The sequence below is a fragment of the Pleurodeles waltl genome, chromosome 6 (genome assembly GCF_031143425.1).
Source record: "Pleurodeles waltl isolate 20211129_DDA chromosome 6, aPleWal1.hap1.20221129, whole genome shotgun sequence".
NCBI lineage: Eukaryota > Metazoa > Chordata > Amphibia > Caudata > Salamandridae > Pleurodeles > Pleurodeles waltl.
The window spans coordinates 545277258-545294761 of NC_090445.1; the positions used below are offsets into that span (position 1 = coordinate 545277258).

The following is a 17504-nucleotide window of genomic DNA, read 5'->3' on the forward strand; positions in this document are numbered from 1 at the left end:
CTGGAGGATCAGCTGTTTATTGGATATGTGGGCAAGAGGAGAGGAAAGGCAGTCCACAAGAGAACACTATCCAGGTGGGTTGTTCTTTGCATTAAAATCTGTTACTCTTTGGCAAAGAAGGATCCTCCTGAGGGCATTAGAGCTCATTCCACCAGAGCTAAGTCGGCCACTTCGGCCTTGGCCAGAGGTGTTCCTGTGGTCGACATCTGCAAGGCCGCAACTTGGTCGTCCCTTCACACTTTTGCAAAACATTACTGTTTGGATTCTGAGGTTAGAAGGGACGGCCATTTTGCACGGTCAGTGCTGCAGGATTTCTTGGTTTGACCATTTAGGCACCCACCGCCGGGCGTGGTACTGCTTTGGGACTCTATTCATTAGGTGAGGAATCCACAGGTAGTTGTATCCATCAGAAGAACGAGTTACTTACCTTCGGTAACGACTTTCCTGGTGGATACATTAGCTACCTGTGGATTCCTCACGGTCCCACCCGCCTCCCCGTTGCCTTTCTGGTCTTGCCAAGTAATCCTTGAGTACGCTCCTCTTGGTCTTTGAGGGTGCAATAGATGTTGTATATATTATATGTATATATGTATATATCTTTGTGTATATACTTGATGTGTAGATATATATTTTAAAAAGAGAGAGTTATATATATATATATATAAAAGATTTACAGTTATTCATGCAATGTTGTGTATTTTTACAATGTAATGGGATGTTGCCTTGCTCTTTCATTGCATTGCCTGGTTGTTCTCATGCACGTAAAAAATGATTGGTACTGACGTCCGCACGTCGTCGAGGACCTCTTATTTGCCTGTATGACGTCAGACGGCGTCGCGTGGGCTAGAGTGACGTCCTCGTCGACGTGCAGAGACTAGTAAGAAGATATCCGTCGAATGCTGGCGCCATGGGAGTATTCATTAGGTGAGGAATCCACAGGTAGCTTATGTATCCACCAGAAAAGTAGTTACCGAAGGTAAGTAACTCGTTCTTTTGGCTTATTTAGCGACCTGATAACTTTATTCGATTAGTTGTGGTAAAAAAAAATTCGGAAACGAAATAACTAATCTTTGGGGTGGGGCAATGGTGAATGCCACCTTGAAAGTCAAAAGTCATTAAATATTTAACACCTGTGCCAATTTGAATCTCAGGGAAATTATTTTAAATTAATATTTAAAAGTCTGAGCAGTGTTTGCAAGTTACCTAACTAAACCTATACATTTGTTCCTTCTAGGTATGGCATCACAGCTGCAGGTGTTTTCCCCTCCGTCAGTGTCATCGAGTGCCTTCTGTGCAAAGAAACTGAAAGTGGAGCCTTCAGGCTGGGATGTTTCAGGACATAGCAGTAGCAGCAAGTACTACACTCATAGCAAAAACCACGGTGTCACGCAAGCAAACTCATCCCATCAAGTAGCACATTTTAACATTCCTGCTTACAACCAGACACTGCTTCTGCCAACTGCTACTGCTGAGCACATTGTGGTGACGGCTGCGGACAGCACAGGTAGTGGTGCAACATCATCTTTCCAGAGCAGTCAAATTTTAACACACCGCAGCAACGTTTCTTTACTTGAACCCTACCAAAAATGTGGACTGAAAAGGAAGAGTGAGGAAGTGGATAGCAACGGTAGCGTGCAGATAATTGAGGAACATCCACCTCTGATGCTCCAAAATAGAACCGTGGTGGGTGCTGCTGCCACAACCACCACCGTAACCACTAAAAGCAGCAGTTCAAGTGGGGAAGGTGACTATCAGCTGGTTCAGCATGAGATCCTGTGCTCCATGACAAATAGCTATGAGGTCTTAGAGTTTTTAGGGCGTGGGACCTTTGGCCAGGTGGCAAAATGTTGGAAAAGGAGCACCAAGGAAATTGTAGCGATCAAGATCTTGAAGAATCACCCTTCCTATGCCAGACAGGGACAGATTGAAGTAAGCATTCTCTCTCGTCTCAGCAGTGAGAACGCGGATGAATATAACTTTGTACGCTCCTATGAGTGCTTTCAGCACAAGAACCACACATGTCTTGTCTTTGAGATGCTGGAACAGAACCTGTATGACTTCTTGAAGCAGAATAAGTTCAGTCCCTTGCCACTGAAGTACATCAGGCCCATTTTGCAGCAAGTGGCCACAGCGCTTATGAAGCTGAAAAGCCTGGGGCTTATCCATGCAGATTTGAAGCCTGAGAACATTATGTTAGTGGATCCTGTGCGCCAGCCCTACCGGGTGAAAGTCATAGATTTTGGCTCTGCTAGTCACGTTTCCAAAGCTGTGTGTTCCACGTACTTGCAGTCTCGTTATTACAGGTAGGATTGTCATACAATAAGATAATTCTTTGTGCAAGAGATCAGCAAACAATTTTCATGTGCGATAATCTTGTTTCATTGCTTAAGGGTCATATAGTGTGTGCTTGATCAAGAGAGTAGAGGTTTTCTTGCTTGTTGCGTAAACGTATCTCAACAGGCTGGACCTATGAAATTGAGGTAACGTGAAGGAAGAGTCAATAAAATGTTCTTTTCTGATGTGGCTAAATGGGCACCAGACATACTGACCTCATTTCTAAATAATCCACTCAGCGGGTCTCGAGAAGAGTGAGAGAACTTTGCAGGTAGGTTAGAGTGGAGTGGTGCAGAGTGGAGTAGAGTGCAGTGGCATAGAGTAGATTGTTTGAGTAGAGTTGAGTGGTGCAGGGTAGAGTGCAGTGGTGCAGAATATATTAGAATAGTGCAGAGGTGTAGATTGTAGTGGTGAAGAGTGCATTAATGTAGAGCTCTGTATAGTAGCATAGGTTAGTGTTGCAGAGTGGAGTGCACTGGTACTGAGTGCAGAGTTGAGTGTCAAGTGCATTGATGTAGTGTATTAGCATAGAGTAGAGTGGCATTAGAGCAGTAGTGCAGAGTACAGTGGTGCAGGGTAGAATAAAGTGGTGTGGAGTGCAGTGACATAATGTGCAATGTTGTAGGGTAGAGTGGGACACAGTGCAGTGACATAATGTGCAATGTTGTAGGGTAGAGTGCAGTGACATTGGGTATTGTAAAGTACAGTGATATAGGGTGCAGTGATGCAGAGTAGATTAGTGTAGAGTGCTATGTCGTAGAGTCCATTGGTTTTGAGTAAAGTGGTGTAGAGTGCAGTGGCATACATTGCAGTGGTGCAGAGCTATATAGATTACATTGGTGCAGTGTACATTGCATTGTCCATGAGTGCAGTGGTGCGGAATATATTGTTTCAGAGTTGTGTGAAGCAAGGTAGAATGGAGTGATGCGGGGTAGAGCGCAGTGGCGTGGAGTGGGGTACAGTGGCATGTAAAGGCATAGAGTGGTTTACAGTAGAGTGGCATAGAATTCAGTGGCAAAGAATGTACTGGTGTGAAGTACAATGGTGCAGAGCACAGAGGTGCATAGTAGAATAGATTGGCAGAGTGCAGTGGTTTAGAGTGTTGTAGAATATAGTGGTGTAGAGAGCAGTGGTGCTACTGTATTAGATTGACATACTGTATTGGCTTTGAGTGCAGTGGTACAGATTGGAATAGCGTGGCAAAGTACAATGGTGCAAAGTAGAATAGAGTGACATGGCTGTGATGAAAGTGGAGTGGTGTAGAGTGCAGTGTCAGAGTGGAGTGGTGTAGAGTAGAGTGTAGTGGGGTGGCATGTGCAGAGTAGAATAGTATGATGTGCAATATGCATGGTGTGGTAGCGCCCTGCCACTACAGTAAACACGTTTTCAATTAAAATTACCATTACGTTTGCAGAGACATATTCTTTTACAGATAAACTGATAATGTGTGGAAATGTCATCACCTAGTGTATTGAATTGCTTTGAAAGTATTAAAATGTTTGTTTCCACCAGACTTCAGAATTACCACGAAATGTGCTTTATTTGTGCTTTCCTAATTTGTATGTATTTTAAAATATATGCACAGTTGATTTACAGACATTTCAATGTTGTTGTGTGTTAGGAAAAGAATCCTACAGCCTTTTCTCTCACATAGGTACAGCAGGATTGTCATAAATCCTCTCTGTTTGAAATCAGAGAGAAAAAAAACTAAACACCAACCTCCCTTGAGAACAGAGCCTGATATTTGACCTCTGTCTCTGAATGCACAGGAAATGTGACAAGATAAGAACAAGATTTAAAGCCCTATTTACAGAAAGGAGCACTGGTTGAAGAATACAAGGGGCCCTTGTAAACAGGCTTTGCTACACAAAAGGGACAAACTCAATCTGGACATCCTAAAACAAATAAAGCCAGCAAATAGAAAGCAAACAAACGTGAGTTAGAACATCAAAGCCCATGGTAAGCAACAGGCGAAATGTTGTCCAAGGGGCAGAAAGCCTACTAGATGCTAGGGAATTAAAAAATAAATAGTGGTGTGGTGGCTATCAACTTTACTGGGCATGGTTTTGCCCCCAGCCAAACTGAAGAGGGTAACAGTGTTTCAGCTCTTCCCCTGCAAACTAAAAGATCTTATCCTAGCGGCAAGCAAGAGGACATTTGATTATTTGGGGTTTTGGTTTTACATTTGGGCATGAAAGCTTGTCTAACTCTCAAAATCGTCCCACTTTTTGGACTTTGGGACGCTGCCATGTAGAAAAATCTACGAGAACTAGACACATCTGAAAACTTAACATCTGGACACGTCCAGGGTGGTGTGCTTCACATGCACCCCCACCATTTTCTTACTCACAGTGCCCTGCAAACCTACAACTTTGCTTGATATCACACATTTTTCCCACATTTTTGTGATGGAACCTTCCAGAATCTGCAGGAATCCACAAAATTCCCACCAACCAGCATTGTCGCATCTTTACCAATAAAAAGTCTGCCCGACTTGTCAACCTAAAAGTTTTTTTTCCAAACTGCCCTTTTTGACCCGCTTTGGTTCCCGCTCAATTTCGGCATGCTTTTGGCTCTTCCCTGTCACAGGCACTTGGCCCACCTACACAACTGAGGTATCATTTTTATCGGGACACTAAGGGGAAGGTAGGAAATTTGTGCCGGTGCTGTGATCCCACACACAAATGTGGGAAAAACTAGATTTTTTTTTTCTTAGCTAAATTTAAGGTTTGCTGACTATTCTGGGTAAGAAAACACTGGGGGATCCATGCAAGTCACACCTCCCTGGACTTCCTCAGGTTGCTAGTTTTCAGAAATGTCTGTGTTTGGTAGGTTTCCCTAGATGGCTGCTGAGCCCAGGACCAAAAACTCATTGCCCCCCCCACAAAAACAGATATGTTTTGTATTTGATAATTGTGATGAGTCCATGTAGTGTTTTGGGGCATTTCCTGTTGCGGGCACTAGGCCTACTCACACAAGTGAGGTGCCATATCGAGAGATGTGGGGAAATGCTGGGTAGCAGGAGGTTTGTGGCTTCCATCCAATTCCAGAACTTTGCAGCACCGAAATGCAAGGAAAAGGTGTTTTTTTTTTTTTTGCCAAATGTTGAGATTTGCTAACGATTCTGGGTAACAGAACCTGGTGAGAGCGCCACAAGTTCCCCATCCCAGGTTCCCCTAGGTGTCTAGTTTTTAGTAAAGTTCAGGTTTGCTAGGTTTCCCTAGGTGCAAGATGAGCTAGAGGCCCAAATCCACAGCTAGGCACTTTACAAAAAACAGGTCAGATTTCAATGTGATGTTAATGTTGAATTTCCTGTCGCGAGCATTAGGCCTACCCACGCAAGTGAGGTGCCATTTTTATCGTGAGACTTGGGGGACCATAGAATAGAAGAACAAGTGTTATTGACACTTGTCTTTCTCTACATTTTTTCCTTCCAAATGTAAGACAGTGTGTAAAAAAGACGACTATTTGATAAATGCCCTGTAATTCCCATTACCCTGGCATTCTGAGATGTGCAAATAACCACTGCTTCTCAACACGTTATCTTGTGCCCATTTTGGAAATACAAAGGTTTCCTTGATATCTATTTTTTCACTCTTTATGTTTCACTAAATGAATTGCTGTTTACCCCATATACAATGAAAACCTTTTGCAAGTTGCAGCTTCTTTATTGGCCTAGGGTTCTTGATGAACCTACAAGCCCTATATATCTTCGCAACCACAAGAGTCCAGCACATGTAACAGTATATTACTTTTGAAAATCTGACATCGCAGGAAAAAGTTAGAGCAAAACGTGGAGAGAAATGGCTGTTTTTTTTCAGCTCTATTTTAATATTTGTTTTTTTTATTTCAGCTGCTATTATCTGTGGGAAAACCTTGTAGGATCTACACAAATGACACCTTGATGAATTCAGAATTTTGTCTACTTTTTAGAAATGTTTAGCTGTCCGGGATCCAGCATTGATTTCACACCCATTTCTGTCACTAAATGCAAAGAGGCCAAAAGCACCAAAAATAGCAAAAATGGGGTATGTCCCAGTAAAATGCCAAAATTGTGTTGAAAATGTGTTTTTCTAATTCAGGTCTGCCTGTTCCTGAAAGCTGGGAAGATGGTGATTTTAGCACTGCAAACCCTTTGATGCCATTTTCAGGGAAACAAAACACAAGCCCCCCCCCCCCCCCGGTTTATGCATACAATGCATGTATTGGGTAGTAAGATTTAAATTTGATATGATAACTGCTTTTCAGGTGTAAAATAGGCCTTCGTGCATCACATTAGAGGCATAGTGACACGAACTGACCACAATATGAAATATGTGTAACTAAAATACTCCTGTGGATTGGTCCAGTGGCGGAATGTTCTGGAACCAAATAATAACTGAGAAAGGCTGACCAAAAACTCCTTTATGCATCTATTGATTGTACTATATTCGGCATGAATGGCTCAAGCACCATTGCGCGCCAAACCTATAAAGGCAATATGCTCCCTACAAGCCTGCACTTCCAAAAGGCCGGTGTGCCACTGAACGAGCCACTCACAAATGTTTTCCTTCCTGATTATGCCCCAAGCAGACTTTTCATATTCTCCAAGGCTGTAAAGTAGAAGTTATTTGGGTTTCAACGTGCCCGCAATCCGGCAGTATACCATTGCATTTCCGCGTGAACTGGCCAGTAAAAAGGGTATTATGCACTTACAGAGGACGCTTGTTTGTAGCCAGTAGATTACAGTAGAGCCTTCTGTGCGATTCACACTATTACAATCGATGGTAATAGTAACCGTTGCTAAGTAGTACTAATACTTGTGGGTTGCAGGACTATAAAACGAAAAGTGTTTACAAAATGCTGAATAAAGCAATGTTATTTTTGCGTACCGCAGAGGAGCATGTGAAACAGTTTTCGTCTATTAAGAGCTTTTTGTTTATTCATCAGAGTCGAATAGTTAGTTTGCAGTAGATAGATTATAATTGGAATATTGTAGTAATTGTTTACGTGTGGCTGTTTATTGCAGAAGTATTTTAAGCCGACTGGTTAGCAACATTTAAACTCTGGAGGGCGTGCAGATTTAGAAAAGACACGCACTGAAACACACAGCAGTCAGACCCCGTTTTCCCCACCTCTTTAAAGTTGAGAATTGTGGCGTGTCCTTGCTCAGCTGGTGTATTTTTCCAGGGTGGGCGCAGAACTATTTGTTGTCTGTTCATGTATTTAGGTCAGTGAAGTTGGGTAACGATTGGCATTTTACCAAGTTAATTTGAGACTGCAGGGAACCTTGTATTTAATTTTTGGTGCTACTAATCTCGACTCAACTCCTGCTCCAATTGTATCTAAAGAACTCTGGGCATCTGATCACAACCATGCAATAATCTGAACAAGCCAACATTGGCAAAGCTAGTTGGTCTGCTTTTCTTGTGCCAAACCCCGTAGACACTGGCATTTGAATATGCTGTTTACATGTGTTGCATACACATATGCTGTTTCACACATTCAATACTGCTTCATTGACTTTGTCAGTGAGGGGTGAAAAAGAAGTAAAGAAGAAATGCCTTTGTACAGAACGCATGTAGGAGGTTAAAAGAATGAATGCAACCAATAGCATGATGGCCTAAACTGACCCTCAAAAATTCATCTGATGATGTTTCCCCTATTAGTGGTGGCCTTTCGGCAGTACACACAGGTGGCTGGGATGACACTGGCTCAAACCCAATACCGAGAAGACAGAAATCAACCTGAAGGCAGGACTAGACTGTAGCATTCTTCCATCTTGCTCACTACTTTCGGACCTTGCCCACAGCCTTGACACATTTAAGCATCTGGTAGCACAATTGATGTTTATTTGGTTTGATTATACGAGTACCTTAGTCATTTCTGCTTGTGTCTTTCATATTCTTCAGCTTCATTGCGTACTTAAATGGCTGCCGCTTGAGAATAGCCACATTTGTGTTTTATCCTTAATTGGCGCAATATTAGACAATTGTAAAAGTATTTATTTTGGTACTAATCTTGGTATTATGCTTCAAATTGTCCAGAAACACACATCTCACATGTTTATCACTGCCACCCATTACAGTTCTGCTAAGCCTGTCCTGAAAGCCCTGAATTGGTTGCCTGTTAGTCATTGTGTCATTTTAAGACACTGGATTGTCCGCCATGTCCTCTATGGCAACTCCACTTGTTATATTTTCAAAGAATTTTCAACATATACTCCAGTTAGATTACTGCATTTTCCTCTTCTTTGCATCTACACACCCTCACCTCCATAAAGCCCATTTAGTTAGCTGGGCTTTTCTGTGGAAATACCTTTTCAGAGTTTCTGCAAGACATGCCAAACCATTTCACATCTAGGAAAGGTCTTAAAACCTGACTGTTTCAATAATCTGATGCTTCCACTTTGAATTCTCATAATCTTTGGCTCCAAAACTCCTCTCTGTGACATTGTGTTAATAAAATCAAAACACAAGTACAAATATAAATGATTGAGTGTACTTTTCAGATTTAAGAGTCCTTCATACTTTTCAACGAAATTGCTTCTTGGGAGGCAGAATGATACACCAAATAGTCAATAACATGTGTTGCGAGTAGCACTCCTCTATGTGTTGCCCGAGCCAACTCTGTGTATTTTAAAGAATTGGTGACTACTCTGTGTGATAGTGCTTCTGTCAAGCCGCAATTTAAAAGACCATCTTTGTAATTTCCAACAAGATCTGCCTTGAACTACAAAGGGTGGATTTTCTAACCTCATATTTTTTAACACATTTTTATAGATTAACAGGTTTTGGGTTATCAAGAGATTTTGCCTGTTTTTTAAAAGGTTAGTCTGTACAACCCTGTCAGAAGTTCTTTTGGTGCAGCATAGAGCCAAGATTTGACATTTAAATTTGCACAGATTAAGGTTTTGGGTCTTTTTGGAAGCCAAAACTTCCTATTTCCCAGAAGATAATAAATTTTACCGTAGAACCGCAAGTGATACACCTGACATGTATTATATGCAAGTGGCGAGAATCAGCACACATTCTTTAGAGCATGATCTGAAAGTACAAAAAGACAGAGACCATGCCTGGATATATATGTGGGTGCTTTGTGCATCTATAATCTGCATCTTAACTGAGCGCCCAAAATAGTGGGTGTATTGGGGATGGTGTTAACTTCGAATCATGAGGCAACGTGTCCCAGAGACATGGTTTAAAGTAGCATTTCAAAATTCAATCCGGAAAAGGAAAGAAATGACTGAAAAAAGTAAGTTCTTGAGTAGAATTGGAAACCCATGCATGTTTATTACTAAACTCTATGCAGACTTAGTGAAGTGTAAATGCAGCATTAATCTCATTAAATGTATAGTGAGTTCCATGAAAACTCTCAGTAATAAAACAAGGCAGAAGGATTGGCAAGATCAAAAATAGATTGTCTCAATTGTGCAGCAAATCAGTAAGACATCAGATGGCATCCCTGGTAGAAAGAAAGCATTAGAACTACAAAGTCACCATAGTATAAGCATAGAATTGCATTTTCAACAAATCAGATTTCAGAATTATTACTCATGTAACCCTACCACCTTAATACTAACCCATTACATGAATATTGATTCAGCTTCACTGACTTAACGTCATCCGGAGGTCTCAGAATAAGATAGTTACATAAACAGTGAATAGTTGGTACTGAATGCTAAACCGTGGGTAAGCGAAAGGTCCTTGAGAAACTGTCCCTGTAGGCCCTCTCGCAGACTTCTTTTGAGGAGAGTGTCATTCAGAAATGAACAATCCACATCTCGCCTTTGCTACAGAATGCATGTAGGAGATAAAAAATAAATAAATGTAACCGATAGTATGATGACCCTAAACTGACACAAAGAAATTCATCTGATGATGATTCTCCTACTAGTAGCGACCTTTTGGCATGGGTGGATGGGATGGCACTGACTCAAACTTAACACTGAGAAGATAGAAATAAACCTGGAGGCAGTCCTAGACTAGCATTCTTTACTCTTATCCACAGCTTTTGGACCTTGTCTACAGCCGGACAAATTTGTGAAGAGTCTTGATTGCAAAATTGATGTTTATTTGGGTTTGTTTATTCCTTTTTCAGGCTTTTTTCCCCCAAAAATATTTTATTCCCAGCTATGAACTTATTAATAAGAAGTAATGATTTTATTTAAATTTGAATAAAGGTTATGAATGAATGAACAATACCCTTACCTAGGATGAAGGTTTTTCATTTGTTATTTGCTGTGGAAGTCAAGGGCTACACTTCCCCTACAAGGACCACTTGCTTGATGATAGTTCTTCTTACCTTAGTCCAGGGGTTATGCTGTTGCCCCTTTTGGGTTTTGGTTAACTGAGGCCTAGTTAGCCTAAGCCAGAAAAATACAGTTTACAGTGTCATAACAAGTTTGTTTCAATTGGATTAGCTCCGTGCCATTATACATGTGTGACTTCAAGAGTAATTGCCTGCTCTGCAGGCTACTAATCATGCTAATTTTGAATTGAGCACACAAAAGCATTAATAATGCCCCCAATGATTTCATCATCACTAAAAGCTTCAAACTATTTACAGTGCAGTCTGCATCACTTTTTGTCTCTTGCGTTTCGATCCTTTCAACGTCTTAATTTAAATATAAACCCTGTCTTTGGCATCTTCTTCCCCATCTCACACCTTTTCTGTTTGGATGTTGTCTCCTCCTTTTTGCACCCACATTTTGAACCAAACTTATTAATGATTAATTCAGAGAATTTAAACGAGCGAAATAGAATGATTCAGCTTTCAGCACAATTATAGGAGTTAGTATAACCCTCAGCTTGTCCCCTCCCACGCTGTCAGTCCACTCACTAACCTTTCTAATGCCCTTTGCAATTTTACAAACCCGGGACTCATTTGTCCACTGTCAGGCCAAGCCACAGGAAGGTCCTCTTGTACCTGTTGCTATCTGTTAGATCCGTAATATGGAGCCACACCAATCTAGGGTCACTGGGAAGTCTCTACCACAACAGCATCTCAAAAGAAGCAAACTCCTGCTCCCAGAATGGGGTCAGCCTACCACAGGACCTTACAGCGTGCAGAATATCACCTGTTGTGTGTTACTGCACAGATAATGACCCAAGCCTCTCACCTGCCATCTTTCGTAGTTTGTCTCTGGTGTTATTGACCGGAAGGAGGTATTTGAGCTTTATGGCCTGAAACTGGGCAGCAGTGGCAGCCTCTAAGGGGGAAGCCACAGTTTACCATCATGCGTGAGAGGGTCCTGTCTTGCCAGAAGCTGGCCAAAAATGTAATGGGAGTTTACTGAAAGGAATTTGTAGATGAGGGAGAGCTTCTGATGGTTTGGTTCCTCCAGCAACCCCCTGGTCTGCAATGGACTGTAATCCAGAATGTTGTCAGGGCCCACAATGTATGGTAGAAGGGTGTATCTGATTTTCAGAACTTTCCATCACCAAAATGTGAAGAAAAAGGTTTTGGTTTTTTTTGTGCCAAATCTTGAGGTTGCAAATGATTCTGGGTAACAACCTGGTGATAGTACTACAAGTTACCCTATCCTGGGCTCACCTATGTGTCTAGTTTTCAAAAATGCACGTTTGGTAGGTTTTCCTAGGTGCCGGCTGAGCTAGATGCCAAAATCCACAGCTGGGCACTTTCCAAATAACACGTCCGATTTCAATGTAAAAATTTGATGTGTCCATGTTGCGTTTTGGGGTGTTTCCTCTTGCGGGCACTAGGCCTACCCACACAAGTGAGGTACTATTTTTATCGGGAGACTTGGGAGAATGATGGGTGGAAGGAAGTTTGTGGCTCCTCTTAGTTTCCAGAACTTTACAGCAGCGACATGTGTGGAAAGATTATTTTTTGCCACATTCTGAGGTTTGCAAAATCTTCTGAGTAACAGAACCTGGTGAGAGACCAACAAGTCACATCATCCTGGATTCTCCTAGTTGTCTAGTTTTAAAAAATGCACAGGTTTGCTATATTTCGGTAGGTGCCGGCTGAGCTGGAAGACAAAATCCGCAGGTAGGCACTTTCCAAAAAAACACGTCAGATTTCAGTGTAAAAATGTGATGTGTCCATGTTGCGTTTTGGGGCGTTTCCTGTTGCGGGCTCTAGGTCTACCCACACAAGTTAGGTACCATTTTTATTGGGAGACTTGGGGGAACACAGACTCGAAGAACAAGTGTTATTGCCCATCGTCTTTCTCTACATTTTTTCCTTCCAAATGTAAGACAGTGTGAATGAAAGATGTCTATTTGAGAAATGCCCTGTTATTTACATGCTAGTATGGGGACCCCCGAATTCAGAGATATGCAAATAACCACTGCTTCTCAAAACCTTATCTTGTGCCCATTTTGGAAATACAAAGGGTTTCCTTGATACCTATTTTTTACTCTTTATAATTTACCAAATTAATTGCTGTATACCCGGTATACAGTGAAAACCCATTGCGAGGTACAGCTCATTTATTGGCCTGGGTACCTAGGGTTCTTGATGAACCTACCAGCCCTATCTATCCCTGCAACCAGAAGAGCCCAGGAGACGTAACGGTATCCTGGTTTGAAAAATCTGCCATAGCTGGATAAAGTTACAGAAGAAAATGTGGACAGAAATGGCTGTTTTCCCAAATCAATGTCAATATTTTTTTATTTCAGCTGTTACCTTTTGTAGGAAAACCTTAAAGGATCTACACAAATGACCCCCTTGCTGAATTCAGAATTTTGTCTACCTTTCAGAAATTTTTAGCTGTCCGGGATCTACCATTGGTTTCACACCCATTTCTGGCGCTAATTGGAAGGAGGCTGAAGTCACAAAAAATAGTAAAAATGGGGTATGTCCCAGTAAAATGACAAAATTGTGTTGAAAAATGTGATTTTCTGATTCAAGCCTGTCTGTTCCTGAAAGCTGGGAAGATGGTGATTTAAGCACCGCTAAACGTTTGTTGATGCCATTTGCAGGGAAAAACACATGCTTTCTTCTGCAGCACTACTTTCCCATTTGTCCATACAAAACCACATTTTTGCTGTATTTTGGCTAATTTCTTGATCTCCTTCAGGGGAACCCACAAACTCTGGGTACCTTTAGAATCCTTAGGATGTTGGAAAAATAGGACGCAGATTTGGCGTCAATCGCTTATGAGGGCCTAAGTGCGAACTACCCCAAATAGCCAAAAATAAATGCTTGGCACAGGAGGGGCAAAAGGCCTGGCAGCTAAGGGGTTAATGAACAATAACCTCACTTCCCTCTGAGTAGTTGAAGGATTAACCTCCAGGATTGCAAAAAACGGTTCTCTGGACACTTTATCTATAAACTCCTGTTGGATTCAACACCAAACAAGAACTTTACTCTGGAATCAAAATGCCAAAGGTTATTGGCTTTCCTTGTGTAGGGGAATAAAAAAGAATACTTGGCACAAGTCAACAACTGTGTACCAAGAATTTAGAACAAAATTACAGCACGATTTTGTGCCACTTGAGAGCATGGGGCTACAATGTGATTAATTTTCCAAAGATTCTGCGCTGTTTTCCACTTAACACTTTGGCCTGAAATCTGACTGATTTTGCACTTTTTATCAATCCTGTTTCTTTCCCTGTAAATTCCCATCCGTCTTCTTTCACAGTAAGCCTTAAATCAAAAGGCAGGTCATGTTTTGAAAGAACTAGAAACAACTCTAAATTCTTTGTTTTATTTTAAATACTGAATCTTCATCTTGGATTTCAATTGCAACACATTCGGTGTGCAATAAATCAAGAAATTCATCTTTTTTCCTCAAATATTTGTATTTTTATTGGAAGAGTTTTAACAGCATCAGGTTATGAACAAGAAATACATCAAGAAATGTATAAACATTACACATTGGTGATTAACAGAGAAGGAAGTACGTTTGCACAGTTTCCTTTTTTGTGTATGCCTTTTTAAAGCAACACATTCATTCGGTGTCACATTATATTTACATAATGCCAGTTGAAACTAACAATAGTAAATGACCAAATCCAGGGACACCAACTGGGTGGTAACAGAACACTGTCTGACCTCAGTCCTATAAACGAGCAGTAGATATAAGTTGTCGTGCATTGACGTCCGGGGAGCCGGAGGGGGGAAGAGAAAAAATAAGGGGTGGACTGGTAGACAATAGCAGATGGAAGAAGAAAGTCCCATCGGGGAACTACTTCCAGGGCAGCCCCATGGGCCAGGATAGAGTGTGAAAAGGGGGCTGTCCATGTCTAATTAAAAGTTCTTCCATGCTACCATCGTTGTCCGCGGGTATAGCGGGAGGCAGTTGGATGCGCCAGGGCATGCACCTGAGGTTTCATTTGGGGAGGGGGAAAGGTGTTGTGAATGTGGCAAATAGTTTAAGTGCTTACTGTGTGGTGGGATCTGAGGGAGGTTTTTATTGTGGCTTGCAAATGTTCAATCAGTTTGTTCCATCTGTACACTATAGGGAATTTGCAAATCCCTCTTAATCTTGTGTATGGTCCGTTGTAACACACAGTTCATCTTGCAGACCAAGTCTTTGCCAAGTGAATTAGTAGGACTTGAATCACACAATTGATGACTATTCTCTATTGACCATATATATATATATATATATATATATATATATATATATAACTGGGACATCTGCTGTGACCTGATTGGTAATCTGTTTACCTTGGACTTCTTTTCCTAAGTGGGTGAGGTTTGGAACCTCCATGGAATGAACCATGGATCAGGTTGCACCAGTATTGATTAGAAATGATACTGCGTGGTCGTTCACATCACTATCCACATATGGCCCTTGATGATATTCATCTAGGACTGCACCATGCATGCAGTCCTCCTTCCAAGTTGGCACAGTCATTGCAGATTTATCGCATTCGATGAAAACTGGGACAGATCATTGCTAGGAATCAGTGAATTCTGCTGATACTTCTGGTTATATGGCATCTTGTTTCTCATGTTTTTGCTGCAACACTGGAGTTGTGGACATTCATGGAGCTGCCCCTTGTTTTGCACATTTTATGTAGTGAGTTGAGCTGTGGTTGCAAAAAGTGTCCTTATTTGATTTGCATGTTGTTGCATCTAGGGAACGAAGTAATTTTGAATTTGATCTGGATTCTGCTTACATTTGCACTTTTAGTGCCCCCAGTAGTCTGACAAGCAGTGCTCTTTTTCAGCAAATTGACGTTTGCATTCATTCCATAAGTATTCACAAACCCTCTACGTCGACCCTGAGTCTGTATACATAACATTTCGTTCCTGCTCCTTGTGTCCCATTCACACCTAAAGTTTCATACTGCTCAAAATCTGAATCTAAGTTCACCATCTGATTTCTGTTGTTTCTCGGAGACTGCTTAGTCTGCATAATCATCAACTTTTCTCTGACATGTTTCTGCTTCACGTCAAAACAGTCAGTACTTAACATGACTTCAGTATCTCATCAGTGCTCTTAGTCTGCTAGCACATTACTCTATGTTGAATATGAGAACTAAGTTCTGGATGCAAACTGAAAATGAAAGCCAATACAAATCCGGTAAGTCCTTCCCTTGACCCAAATCACCTTCAAAATTGTCACCAATGTGTGAACATCCTTATATCACTTGTCAGGTTCCTCTCTGCTTTACGAAATTTGTTGTAAAAGCATAGAGATCACCCTTGACCAAAGGAGCATGCACATAATTCCCTCCATGTATCTGTTTCAAATGAAATTCTGTCACTGGCTCTAGGTCAGGATCATTCATGACCACATTTGCTTTCTTTCCTGAGTCAATGTTATTCTTTCTAGAACTAGCTTTCTTCTTCCACTTGTCTCTGTAGTTTTCAAATCTCTCCAGTCATTTGTGCTCAGCTAAGTCTCTGCTATCAGCTTGCAAAGTTACTAGACCCATGTCCTCTATTTCTGTGTCACTCAGTTCCATTTTGTAATTATTTCGCAAGCTCTTTTTTCTGCTTAACCAACTCTAAATTCCTCAGCGTAGTCCTCAAGATTGTATTGTGCCTTATTTGCACACTTTACTGCTTCACTGCTTCGTTGCTCAAATATCTTGATTCATCCAAATTATAGGTCATTTTTCTGCTCCCTGCAAAATGCCTCCAGATTCAGTTTTCAGATTAACAATATTAATTTTGCTCCTCGGGAGATGTAGTAGCTACTGCTTATAGAGCAGAAACAATGATTCCTGTATACACAGCAGTTGTAATCCCATTCGAACCAAGTAATGCTAGCAGTGCACTCTCAGGCAAAGCACTGGCAGGAACAGTGGTACTTGCACTTTTGGTACTAAAAAGTCGCCATTCCCTGTGAATTTGTACTTGGCTCACCTACTTGCACCCTATTGGATACTTGTGTACAGCCCGTCAGTGTTTGTGCACCATCTGAGTGAGGAGGGCTAGCATTCAATAGAACATTTACATAACTACCCTCTGCATCGTAACCAATTTCCTTACTTGTATTTTGTCTATCACTCCGAATCCTTATCTTTCGTTTTTATCTGACTCATTAACTATTGTAGGAAAACCTCTCACTCCTCTTATCATGTATGCCTTTTCCTGACTGCCCCACGTTAAGTCTATCCCCTGGCTCGTTAAGCAGTTAAATTGGCTCTTCATTTTCTGTCTTGCATTTGCTATGGCCTTTCGGTCCCATTCATTCAATCCTTCAAATTATGTAGGTCTAGGGTGCGGATTATGTTAACACATTGTGTGTTTCAGGAAATCAAGCTTTCTAGTATTAAAGATAACCTCTAAAGGAAATTGCATCTCCTTGTCCGTGGAAGTATAGTTATGCAGTCTTTTAACCACCACACCCAAAGCTGCCACCCATCAAAATGTCAAATGCAAGAGAACCTTTAGGAGAAATCTTGTGCCCCTCCAGAAGATACTCTGAGCTTTAGGCTTTTTCAATGCAGCACCCATTATTTTCACTCAGAATACCCCATGAGATAAACAACAACCAATCCCAGCACGGAAAAGATCAGGCAATTACAGTGCAGTTAAGCAGCAGCCAATCAATGAAAATACAACTCAGGATGACATCTGACCAATCCTTGAGCCAGTTAATCAATTGCTCCCGCCTTTTCTGTGAATAGGAAAATAATGCAGTGCCTTTCACTACTAAAAACACAAAATAAACCTTTCCTGCTCAGCCCTAAACAGGAGACAATCAAGAGACTAAATGAAAAGAATCTTAGTCTGTGGTACATAACCAGTACCTTTGTGGC

General features: G+C 41.3%; 1 protein-coding gene across 8 annotated transcripts in view; it reads left to right on the top strand.

Annotated features, from left to right (window-relative positions):
• The window catches only part of HIPK1 (homeodomain interacting protein kinase 1), a 504680-nt gene that overhangs the window by 147786 nt on the left and 339390 nt on the right, over positions 1-17504 (top strand). For all 8 annotated transcript variants that reach the window (XM_069238726.1, XM_069238723.1, XM_069238721.1 and 5 more), the window contains one exon: positions 1235-2303. In XM_069238726.1, coding sequence (XP_069094827.1) covers positions 1237-2303 — 1067 coding nt within the window. In that variant the 5' untranslated portion in view covers positions 1235-1236. The remainder of the gene's footprint in view (positions 1-1234; positions 2304-17504) is intronic.